Consider the following 13,151-nt stretch of genomic DNA (forward strand, 5'->3'; position numbering starts at 1 on the left):
ATTTATGCAAACAACCCCCATCATAGGTCAATACACCCACCACCATACAAACAACAACACCAACACACCACACCAGCCATTATAAATCCACAAAAGCTACATAATATGCTAGCACACACACACAATGTCTTGTGCCAGCAAACCCACTGTCCTATGCCAACCCACATACTGTCCTATGTCAACACATCCATCATCTGCCCACACAAACATCATACACAAACAAATCCACCATCAGGTGTCAACAAAAGAATTCTACAATATAGGTCCACACACCCACTTCCTATCAAACAACCGCCATTATTGGCCACTACACATACCACCATACACCTACAAAGCCATAATCATATGCCAACACACCAACCATTGCACATCCACCCAGCCTACCAAATGTCAGCACACCCATCACCATACTCCAACACACCAGCATTCATAAGCTTATAAAGTCAATATCATATGTCACACATACCGCCAAACGCAAAAATGCCCACCACCAGACGCCAAAACACTCAACATCCACCATCATATGCAAATTATCTGCTTAGCCTCCAGACCTAACTGATTGTCAACTGACTGACTGACTATCAACATTCAAACCACTCCACTCGCACATCACCACTTAAGTAAGCGGAGCAGTAACATGTAGAATAGGGCGTAGACAGAACACAAATCTTCCATTATACCAGGCATATTGTGATTAAATGTGTCTGGTACTAGCTAGTAGGAATCGCCAATCAGATTGTTTATTATTATTTATTTTAGATGAAATGACAGATCTTTGGCAAGAACAACACGCTTTATGCTGACAACAAGTAATCTCTTCTAAAGGAAATTAAAAGAGGCGGACTATGATGCATGTAAAAAATATTTTAAAATAATTAAATGCAATTTTTGTTTCCCCGTAACCTAGTAGCTTCTCTCGTATTGGCCGCTTAGACACAGACGAAGCGTGAATTCATAATACAGGCAACCAAGCAAGGATGAGGTGGACGGACATTTGCTACATAGCAGGTAAAGGGAATTTTTCAAGCCAAATACTTTATTTATATTAATCATAATATTGATAAGCTACTGAGGTTGGTGGTTTTAATGGTGCAGAAATGTCCATCTAGTATAATAAACCAATGAAACACAGATTGGACCTTCTGAAACCAAATAACATTTGCATTGCATAGTATTTACCCATTTGCTTTGGCTACCACTGAAGTTGAAAACACTAAACTATGCCTATGATGATGATATTAAACCCAAGTGCCGCAACAGAAGACAGAAAGAAAACTGCTGGGCTAATTTAACACAAGAGAAAGACTTGTGATAATTAGAACTCTTGAACAAGAAGATTCATACCAGAAACCAGAAGGATACCCTACAAAGAGGAAGGCCTCGCACAGAAATTGTTACTTCACTTCACGGTGAATAGCACTTGAGGGTGAATGAGCAATGGGCCACATGTACAAAGCCATTTAGCATTTCTTATCGGGCCGAATCGTTATTTCGGACAGTTAAAAATGTTAAAGGCCTTTCCAGATGAACAAAGGGCCAAGAACAATTGCAATTTACCATTTCTATACGGTAGAAATTGCAAATTTCGACCGAGATTTATGAATCGCTAATATGGATTACCTATTTGCGGTTCCGAAAGCACATGTACAAAACATTTCCTAAATGCAAATTGGGCATTTAGGAAATGCAACTACTATCGACTTCAAATCGATGTAACCATGTGCAAAATAAAAAGATGAATTAAAAATGCTTTTTTTTTTAATTGTGACATGATACGCACATGGGCGCTTACATGTGCACTAGGAAATTCAGAGTGCCTCCAGGGGGTCTTAAGCCCAGAGGCACCCTGGGCTTTGCATTTCTCAAATGCAAACCATTTCCTATTTTGCCCATAGGCGGGAATGCAATGGCATTTCTGATTTGAAATTCCCTAATAGCGATTCCTAATATGTAGGAATCCCCATTAGGGAATCGCTAATTTTGTACATATAGTTTTGCATTTCTTAAATAGTGATTCCTACGGAGTCGCTATTTAAGAGAAGCAAACCGGAAACTTAGTACATTGAGCTCAATATCCCTAGACTCACTGGACATCCAAGACTATAAAGGGCTAAGAAGCCAGACGAAATGAGGGAGGGGAAATCAATGAGCCTGGACTTCCTGCCTAGAAGAAGAACCCTAAGGCTAAGGGCTGATTCTATTTAGAACACAACTCAATGAATTTTGCAGAAGTTTGGGGGGAAAAGTGCGAGAAGGTGTAACAGTCTCTGGGTATCAGATTAAAGCACTCAGAGGGGCACCAGCGTACGGTCAGATGTAAATGTAAATGTGTTTGTATTTATATAGCGCACTTCTACCCAGAGGTCTCGTAGTGCTGTATTCATACCGCTGTGGAACCCGTCCTGGCTTTCCTGTGAAATGTCCACTCTTGGGCACCCCCAAGGTGAAGCCAGGCATCCAAGTGCTGCGGGCCGTTGTGGAGATTAAGCAAGCTATTGCCCAGAGTCACAGAGTGGGACCCATGATTAGACTAGGCACCGAGGCGAGAATTATCAGGTCCGGGGAAATTGAGTCCAAGAGCCGCCGAGGCGGGAATTGAACCCTGAAGCCAGGCCAGACCTCTGCATCAGGGTCTGCCGCTCTAACTATTGAGCCACCTTCTCCACAAACTCACTTAAGGTCACCAGAGCTACAGAGAATCAGAGCAGTCAATAAAGTTTGCCGACTTTTGCAGGTGGGATGGCACTGCATTTTGGATGGGCCACGCTTTCAGGCACGGTCCACAAATATGATCTCAGCAACCCAGTACCCCATAACACATCCAGAGGGAAGAAAAACTGGTGAGCGTCATACCTGGAAGCAGCCACCATGTCTCCAAAGCCACGAGGCAGAAAGAGGAGGGGGGGGGGGGACAAGCAATTAATAGGATAGATTCAACAACCGCCCACTGAGTGAGTTAGCCACCGCCCACTGAGTGAGTTAGCCAATCAGTCCCCGAAACTTTCTTGAGGAAAGAGTGAGATTCCTGTGGCATGATGAGAAAAGGGAGTGGGAAGAAGGGAGGTATGGTACCAAAATATTGCATGGAAATATACTGCGTCCTAACGTTGCTTAAAAAAAAATCACCTCATTGGAGGTAGTAGCAAATCTATATTTTGGTAAACGTTATTTTCTCAGCGATATTTGTGTCAGATATTATTTTTCAAATGATATTCTAGCAAACAGCGAAATGGGAGGTGCCCCACATAGGAGGGTCCTATAAGAGGAGGAGGAGGCTGAGACGCTGCCAAGATACTCTTAGATACTCGCAGTGTCCTTCTTTCTTTTTCACTGGCCACTGCAGCTGATCAGAGACCTGGGAAGGAGAAGCTAAGGAGCAGGCTGGCAGGCTGCTCACAGGATTCTGGATTTCCATAAAGTGGGTGGAAGGAAACCCCAGGGTAGAACTTTGGGCCAACACGTATCTCCATCCTCTTCATGAACATGTCTAAGACTCAAGCAAAATTAAGAATTTAGAGAGTGAGAATTACTAATGTGCAATCTAGAGCGTTAAGTGAAGCTCAGATGCTGCAACGAGAAAGGAATAACATTATAAGCAGAAACTCAATAAAAAAATGTGTCCTCCTTTGCAATCACCAATGAAAAGTGTTGCAGGAGGCAATATAAACGGTGGGCACGAAAGTGCCAACAGATAATAGCAGGGGTATCCAACATAGATCTAGGAGGACCAGAGCCATCCACGCTCTCAGGATATACAAAATAAATCAATCTATATGTCCTGAAATAACAGGAAACTTGCATATTAATTTGTTAACCTGAAAATCTGACATGGGTCCAGCCCTAGTGGGCCTGCACTGGAAAAACTTGATTTACAGATTGCATTTAGGTTAATTAACATTAAAGCAATAACAGCTGGAGAAAACTGATCAAGAAAGCCCATCCTGATCCGAGTCCATTCTTTAAATCTGAAACTTGGACTTGAAGCTACAACCCAGAAAACAAATTCACCCTGATCCATGCACCCTTTTCTAGGTTTTACCAACTGTATTCTAGGGCAGGAGTACCCATTATCGCCGCCTTGGGCAGTCACATCCACCGAATGGAAAGACAACCAATGAATCCACAGGTACTTACCTCCAATGCCCTTGTCCACGTACCACTGGGCTTTCTTGCGATCGCAGGTACACAAGGGCTCCCCATCCGGAGCATGCAGGAAACAGTTGTCATACAAGGGGGCCTTTCTGTGGGAGACATTGCAGCATTAGATTCAGGACAGAGGGTAACATTATTCAGAATGCTTGCATCAAAATAAATACAAAATAATGATGACGCTGAACAAAGCAGGATGGGGTGCAAGGCAGAGGAACACAAAACAGATAAAAAAAACTTACAGAGAGAATGGGACGTTAGGTCTCCAACCTTTTCTGTAATAAGATCTACTTCTATTTAATTAAAATCATCCGGGCTGTTAATATTAGTGTTTTAATAGTGACCACATTGGATACGCTTACATTAGTGACCGTACCATGCAAGATGATCATCAGTGATCACCTAAGTGCATCAGACAGGGCTGCCAGCAGTAATGTAAAAAATAAAATTGGAATACCTCTATCAGGGTAAAACATAACAGCCAGAGCTGAAATGTACTAAAGCAATAATAAGTCTCCCACCACCACATAATTTTATATAACAGAACGTAATATGTATTTCTAAAGAGCTTGTTTACCCAAAAGGGTATAGTGGAGCTGAAATAACATATGTTTATTGTTACCCAGCTCAGTGGTTGGAATGGTTGAGCTAGACATTAAACTAGAAATTCAACCATTTTTCTCCAAACAGCAGCATCTGAGTTCTGAAAATACACATATTTTAGTCTCGAATACACGCTTTCAGCTTTAGTATACATATATTAATTTAAATAGGCAAAACCTCATGAACATCTTATACTTACTAGCACATTGATACGCTCGTGCACATAAACACATTCACCCGCAAGCATGAATACAACATATATGTAACAGCATTTTTTACTTACCTTGGCTTCCAGATAGTTTCCTATTCCAGCTAATGTACTCCATTTGTTATGACACTAATAGTAAATAATATTCACTATTTGTATAATAAAAAATTGACACAAACCAGGCAAGTGGAGCTTCAACCAGGGTCCATTAGGAAGCGCTGCCCCTGTGTTCCAGGCACTGATTTTGCCACCTCTGAGGCCAGGGGTCACAAAAGCTGTGTCAGGGGTAGCAAAGGGCAAGCCAGGGGTCGCAATCCCTAAATGGCGTTCATGCAAAAGCGTCTAATGTATTAGGGTGGCCTGCACACACGCGAGCTACTCGAAGATGGCTCAAGAGATACTAGTAGCTCACGTATTATGCGTTGAAGACACCGGACTGTTGCCCAATAGTAAATTAGGAGAGGAGTGGGATGAAAGCTGTGTTTAGGGGTGCTTGTGTACTGCATTTTGTACAACCATGTGTGGAGTGCACCACAGGCCATACATGTAACTATAGAGGTACACACTCATTTATATGGTATTTTTTCATGTTTACTCTGTGTTGAAAGGTGCTTGGGTGTATTACAGACTGAACAACTCGTGCCACCTTTCCTGTTACCTAGTTTGCCAGACATCAGTTTAAATCGAGGGCTGCAAACTGAACCTGGGGCTTCAGATACAGACTGCCTCAGACTATTGACTGGCCAGGGACCATAAATATGGAAACAGAAATAATTGTGAAAAATTGAGGGACTCCCAATGATTTTTCTTTTTAACATGGGGGGTGCTGCATTAAGACGTTTGAAGACCACTGTTCTAGACTGTATCTTTCTGGTTTGGCCGGCTATATTAAATTAAGATCCATATATTTTTCCTTAAGTAAAATAATTCCAGGCTGAACACCCACACAGGAGACACTAAATTAAATATGGGAATTAAATTCAAAGAATTGTTCAAGGTTTCTTTTACACATGTACATGGCGGGCAGTTAAATTCAGGAGACCAGGGCACTGTTTCATGATGCAGAGGGAGCAGAGACTCAGTCTACGGTGAAGGGCCAGCACAGGTATGCGGCAAAGGGTGAGGAGTGAGTATGCCTGCATACACCACCCTGAGTGTGTACATTCACATCTGCAATGCACACAATCCTTAGTAAAAGCAGAGTTTGTGACTGGGTGCTTCCCAGCTGCATCCTTCTGTAGGCTCCATCCTGTTCTGGTATTCTCTCTCAAGTACATGATGTGTCCCATTTGGTAATGGTTAATTTCTTGCAGAGGACCTGGTTTAAAAGTAACTGCTATTTCTGTTTTACAACATCAAACACCTAAAGAAATATTTTCAATACATATTTATGCCCTAATTATGTGATCAACCTCTGCATAAAGAACTGTGTGTGATGATTGACAGCTCTGTGAAAGATCACATGTAGTCTAATAGATGACATTCAAAGGAAGAGAAATAGTGTTCACTAGTCAAAACATTCAGAAGGAAACCACATCAATAGGAATTTCTGAGAACAAAGGCGCAGAAGTAGAAGTTGAGATCTTTGGATTCACATAGACAGACACATGACACCGATTACCTGGCTGAGTAGCCCACGCCCAGTGGCTTTCGCTTCTGTTTCCTGGGGTCCTTGCTTTGTTGTCCCAAAGCATCCTGGCTGCTTGTCCCACACTTTTTAGACCTCCCTTTTTGCTGGTGGTCGGTTTCAACACTGGGGTCCCTAGTGGATTTGCAACCCTTGAAAGGCACATCCACCAAGCCTTGGCACTTCTGCAACAACCTGGCCCTGGGTGATTCTTTGCCTTCGGTGGATGCTGACGTGAGCAAAGGAGACAGCAGGTGGAGGAACAGGGCCAGGGAGATCTGGGCATCTTTGGCAGCATAAGAGATCTGCAGAAATGGGGGTGGATAAGAAACTATTATTGAAAAACAGGCTACATCACCATGCGCCCGCCCCTAAGTGTCCGTCAACATCCTGAAGAGCAAGTCTGCCGCTGGAGAAGTAAAGCTGCATACCAAGGAACGCCAATGATTCCGCATCACTCTGGTTAATGGAATACACACATTGTCAGCTGTAAACCAAATTCACCCATTGGTACTTATGGAAACCCAAACCTATGAGCATCAGTTAGATCCCTAACCCCTAGTCTGATGTATCCTCTATTCAATTCCCCGAGGACCACTGCAGCAGAATGACTCTGCTAGATATATAGAAAATCTACACTCTAGAGGTAATCCGGATGCATACTCAAACAGATAACTCAAAAGTCACTCATGGAACCTATCATTCGGATCTCTGATTCACTACATAGACTTCCTGCTAAACTGTGCCACTTCAAAACCCTCTGCTAAACCCACAATCATCTTCAACTTTATCCATGATTACTCTGAGCTGCTCTTCTAGTCTGCGCATCTACACAATAGTGTACTAAAATTGAGCTCTATATTATCACTACTTATTAACCATAAGGCAAGCTCTGCTCTGCCAAGGCTGTTAGAAATTGTTTCTTAGGCAGAGACACTGGGAACGCTGCTTATCCATTTTTTCCACACTAGTAAGAGCTTCTTTCTTGGTCTACCATAGAATTCCTTAGTGGGCTGTAATGCCAACACCTCCTTAGTGTTAATCTGGGTGTATCAGATTTAGCTGTTAGAATTGATAAGTGCTATCAAACGTTTGGTGAAGGAAGAGAGATATTAACTGGTCTTGGTGCTACTCAAAGTCCAAAGGGACAATGTGTGCACATACTCAAGAATTTGTTTTATTTCTTCGACAGAAAGTCTCACCCTCCTTTAACATTAGCAGATGGAGGCAGTGGCACAACAAGATCAAGCGGCACCCATTAAAAATTTAATCAGAGACCTCTCTTTGTCACCATCTCACAGATATACGAAGGCTATAACCTTGGGTGTGGGCAGATTCTCCACACCATAGAGTCTTTAAATGGCTACAGCGCACCCTCACTTCGGAAATGTTAAAGAATTTGGGAAATTTTATTTGAATCTCTTACAGTCTGAGCAGCGGAGAGGGTTCGGAAGCATTGAGTTTTTGGAAAAGATAGGACGTCGCACGTAGAGTGGAGTGGCCCAGTAGTGTTGGGATCAAGAAGAAGGTTCACCCTAACATACGTAGCATTTAGTTGTAGGGGTTTTCATGTTTGTTAGTTTCATTCATTTTTACAGGTACATTCCTTGAGAATCCCTTTGCGGTGGCTCTGTCTTTTCCTCTCCCTTGCTCTCATTGAAGAACCCCTTTGGAAAACTGGTTGCATTCTGACCTTCACACTTCAGGGAAGCCTAATCTGCTGCCTCTCTGCTGGAGACATGGTACTACTTACATTGCCAATAGCAGTTCAGCATACTCTGCTGGATTTTTTTTTGTGTTTCATTGTTCCCTCTCTCCCCATTTCCTTATTTTTCTCTGATCCTGCACATTGGTACAGACTGATCACTCAAGTGGGTTTGGTGTTACAGTCTTCGGAGGGATTTGGTGAGTACTGCGCCATTTAGGAGTAAAACCCGTGCAGCCTTTGCCTTCATTATGTTATTTTGATGGAAACAAGCACAGGAAGAGGTCTTAGGAGTTAAAGCCCTGATTTCAAATGTCAGTGCTAGAGCTCTTGTGCAGTGAATAATCATGCTGTTTAGCAGCTCTTGTAGAGACCCATAAACCTTTTAAGGGGTCATGCTGCATGGTCATGCCAACATCTGGGATACAACCGTTCTCCACAGTCCATCAGTCTGAGGTTTCCTTGAAGAAGATGATTAGTCCATTGTAAACCCTTCGAGAAAAGAACGTCATAGTGAGAAATCAGACGCCAGACACCCATGATTCTTGGCACTCGGTTACAATTTGTTTGTAACACGTCCCTGTGCCGTGATCACGACCTGCATATGCTGAAGCCCATTTGCCGGCTCTCAATGTTAATACTGCAGTAGGTCGCATGGATTGACACGGCTCCATAAAACACATATGGAACATCCAAGGCTGGGTGTTTTCTCTGGGTCGTCCCTGCTGAATTGGATCTGCTCCTAATCTTCAACAGTCTCTTTGCGTTTAAGAGTCTATTGATTGGTCCCACTGTTCTTAGTTAATGACCAAGTAAACATGAAAAGGTGCAGGTCTTTATTTCACAACATTAACTATGGAAGAATAGGAGTGAATCTTGACAAATGAGCAAAACACTTGTGTTCCCAAGGATCCTAAACTGTACATAACCAGACTGTGGTGTTGTTCCGGCTTCAGATAGGCGGTATACGCTTGTGGAGTTTCCATCAATACCCCTTAACATGTTTGACAAAGGAAGAAAAAGTGCTAGTTGTCCAGGATGTTTACAAAGGGTTGTAGCCAGCAGGTGCCACACTGTGCCTAAGCAATAACAATGGGTTTCAAACTGAGTTACCCTGGAGGCCGTGTGCGATAGCATTAAGACCAGGTTGCAAGGACAAAGTCTGCTTCATCGAGCTTGTGTTAAGAGCATGCCCATGTGTTCAGTGTGACACTGCCATTAACAATGTACTGGGACTAGGGCAGAAGACTGGCACCCAATGCCACGTATGCCTATGCTTCAAACTAGGGGTAGTAAGCGCCCTCCCCTATCTATGCACTAGAGTGCGGACCACCGACATAAAGGCCTTGCCTTATGGCACTAACCACCCTCAGAAACAACAGGGCTCTAGGACGAACTTTCCATTTAAATGCACTGGACTGCAAAATACTTTGGAGGGTGAACGTAAACTTGTTCCGATAAACTGCGCTCATGTAAGAACTAGGACACCCTCTGAACAGGCCTGCCCACCAACATAGCCACCCTAAAAAGGAAGGATAAGGGTACAGTTGGCCCTTGAGCAGGCACCATTCGCCTCCATCGCACCACACACTCAGGATTTGAAGCATGTGTCGCAACCTGATCAATGAGCAGGCTGACTGCAAATCACTACCGGACTGGAAACCGAAGCAAGACCTGGCAAAAGTGCTCAAACTAGCACCTCTCCTTCACTCTTCTCGCTCTATTTCTCTCTTCGCATCCATCCATCCATTCTCTCTCCATCTCCTGTCTCATTCCCCTCTAAGATCACTGGCTCACTCTTTAACCCTCGGTCGTCTGTCCCGAACACCCCTGTGCCTGCTGCAGTTAATGCTGGGAGCTGAACAAAGAGAGACATTAACAGGAAAAGCCCTTGGCTTTCACAACCAGCCCCCACTGGCTCCAGCCCACCAGGGAAATGACCAACCGAACAAAAGACCAGTCCGGCCCTGCTGCAAATGCTTACTTGCTCCCTGGTTAATTCTTCCGCCTCCCAGTCACTGCATCGGAGCCAGACAGACTTGTCAAGCGTATAGTTCAGGATACTCTCCGACAGGGACTTCAGACTGAGTCCATTGTGAAACATGTCCTTCCTTCGAACAAAAAAAATATTATAAATTATTTCTATCACAAAGTAGCAAATCAAATGGAAGAATGTAGTTTTTTTAAGTTTTAATACAAAATTATGGAAAACGCACCTTCATTGCCTGAGCTATGAGAGTTGTATATCAAAATATTTTTCACGGTATACGATGCAAAATATTGTCCAATTAATTCTACATAGGTCAGTGTAGCTTTCCTCTTCTCATTTTACATTTACGGACCTTCGCAATTGCGCTGTGGGCAGATATTTTGGGCATCAAAAATGATGGACGGGGAGGCCAACCCGAGCGGTGGCTATTGGTTGAGATTGATTCAAGCATTCCATCTATCACCTTGTTGTTGTTGCAGTGGTTCCGTAAGTGCAACCGGCATGCCCAGAAGTGGGTCCTATGTTCACTGCGCCACTGGAATCAAGCTATACCTGGCAGATGAATCATAATCAGAGTCAAACCACTCCTAGGTTGCTTGTGTTCCGGTTCAGGGAGGACCTGGCCTGGCAGTAAAGACTGGACTGTTTCCACTGGAGTAGGGAGAATACTAATTTGCAGATAGCTGGGTCCAAACTATGGTAGCACGGTCAGTGAAAAACGATGTGCTGGGATGCAGCCCTGAGCGATTGCCACTGGCTGAGATTAATTCAAGCATTCCATCCATCCATCCCCTAGTTGTTGTTGCAGTGGGACAATAGTTGTGGAGCAGACACTAGGATATCATTTCACTTAGACAGGGCTCGAAAATTCCACTCGACCGCTCGCATAGTCGAGCTAAATTTAACAAGGTCGAGCTGGTTTAAGGTCGAGCTGTTTTTAGGTCCTACTCGCCCTTTCTGGCGAGTAGGAAAACAAACAAACTTTCCTCCTCTGTCTGTGAAAACGGAGCAAATGTGACAAGATAACAAGATTTAAATGCATTTTTATTGCTCACAAAGTTAATGAGCAATAAAGATGCCTTTAAATCTGGTTATCTTGTCACATTTGCTCCGCGCTTTCAGAGACGGAGGTCAAGTAGGTTGCAGTTAGGTCGAGGATATTTTTTAAGGTACTAGTCCTTCAGGACTAGTACCATTTTTTGGATTTTTCGAGCCCTGTTGGAGGTAAGGTAAAACAGAAGAGACTTAAAGCCGGCCCTCCCTCCAGGTGGGAAACAAAAACTTTCGGAAGTATGACAAACTGATGGCCACGGAGTATACTTTAATGCTGGTGAAGACGTCTAACTTCGAGCCAGTTTTAAGGATAAGATTCTGATGCCCAGGAAGTGGCATCAGAGTCTTATCCTAAAGAAGAAATCGTTGCGGAATTAGAAGGAACAAGTTGGCAACTGTGCTTACAAGTGAATGAGGTGGTGAAGGCTACATACTGGGTACTCAAGAAAGACGGCACTAGTTTGGGTACATAGCTTGAAAGCTGCGAGCAGGGCCGCGCAGGGTGACGAATCTCTAGAACAATGGATGCCATGAAGTACACCGAGCAATGAGTACACCCTGGGAGTGAAACCGTACAGTGAAAGCACAAAATGAAGCCAAGTGCCTTGGTTTACGCTGGCCTGGCAACTCATGCAGCTTTTGGGCAGGTAACAGCCCGTGAGGGGTCTACCTGTGTTGTAGTTTGCGCCTTGCTTCAAGAATCATTATGGCCACACTGGTGATAAAACAGCTAGAAACTAAAGCACGGCTTCCTTAGGTAAATACCTTCATAGTTAATTTAGTTTAGTTCATGACCAGAACAGTCAGGGAATTGGGTCCCCTGAATAGGATTATGCAGAAAACTCTATTAAGAAAATATAGTTATTAGTTGATGTTTTAAATTGAAACAAAACTACATATTTCATTTGTTATTGTCACTTTAAAGAAAGGTAATAAAGAGGGGTAGAGGTGAGCTCTAGTTTAAGAGGTACTGTCAGGGTGGGGGTAAGGTTGTGGAAACTGAATCAATGTTCGCTTAATAGCTAGGGACTGCGTTGGAGTTATGTGTGGAGAAAGTGTGTGGTTTGTGGGTAGAATTAGTGTCAGGGTAGTGATTGAGGGTGAAACATTTTGTCCAAAGATGAATTTGTTATGAAGATTTGTCAAAGAGGGTTGTTTTAAACTATTTCTTCACTATTTATTCTCTGGATTCTCATTCATCTCTATTGGAAAAGATCAACAGTAGAAGAAAGCACTCAATTTTTAGCTACAAGCCTCGCAATAATATCGAGCCATGGTGTCAAAGGGCTGGACGCTACCGTGAGCCACTGTTAAAAGTTGACTGGCCAGATGCAGAGTACCATAATGCAATTATACATGTATACTCCAGAAAACAATGGCCCGCATTTCTTATTCCTACATACAATTATAAACTAAAAGATCTGTGTCCAATTAGTACTGCCAATAAAATTAGACAAAACATTTTATAGCGTCTGTGCTTGTATTCCTCTTAAATGGTGGTACGGGGTCCGCACGTTACCAACACATTTGGTAGCTTTACCAATAGATCAAACAAAGGAAAGGTCAATTAAAAACGAAAAAGGAAAACAATCAGCAAAAGCTGCCAGGCTACAAAGCTTCCTCATCCGTCTAAGGTTGCACAAACAGCATCCCTTGAATCATGAACCTGATTAGGATAGTGACAGAAATATAGCAATAAATAATGGAACCAGCTATCCTAAAGACTGACTGGCCTACAAGAACATCAGGCTATAAGATCTTCCTGTAGCTCTGGAGGGCCAATAGGAAGCAAGAAGAGCTGGGTACCCATAAGTAG

General features: G+C 43.2%; 1 protein-coding gene across 4 annotated transcripts in view; it reads right to left on the minus strand.

Annotated features, from left to right (window-relative positions):
- Nucleotides 1-13,151, minus strand: part of EXD2 (exonuclease 3'-5' domain containing 2) — a 62,613-nt gene that overhangs the window by 13,020 nt on the left and 36,442 nt on the right. For all 4 annotated transcript variants that reach the window (XR_013600835.1, XM_078659459.1, XM_078659460.1 and 1 more), the window contains exons 4-6: nt 10,277-10,403; nt 6,582-6,892; nt 4,135-4,241 (exon numbers count right to left, since the gene is read on the minus strand). Coding sequence is in view for 3 of the 4 variants with exons in the window: in XM_078659459.1 (XP_078515585.1) it covers nt 4,135-4,241; nt 6,582-6,892; nt 10,277-10,403 (545 nt within the window). In the remaining variant the exon portion in view is untranslated. The remainder of the gene's footprint in view (nt 1-4,134; nt 4,242-6,581; nt 6,893-10,276; nt 10,404-13,151) is intronic.

Source organism: Lissotriton helveticus, chromosome 9, assembly GCF_964261635.1.
Source record: "Lissotriton helveticus chromosome 9, aLisHel1.1, whole genome shotgun sequence".
NCBI classification, from domain to species: domain Eukaryota; kingdom Metazoa; phylum Chordata; class Amphibia; order Caudata; family Salamandridae; genus Lissotriton; species Lissotriton helveticus.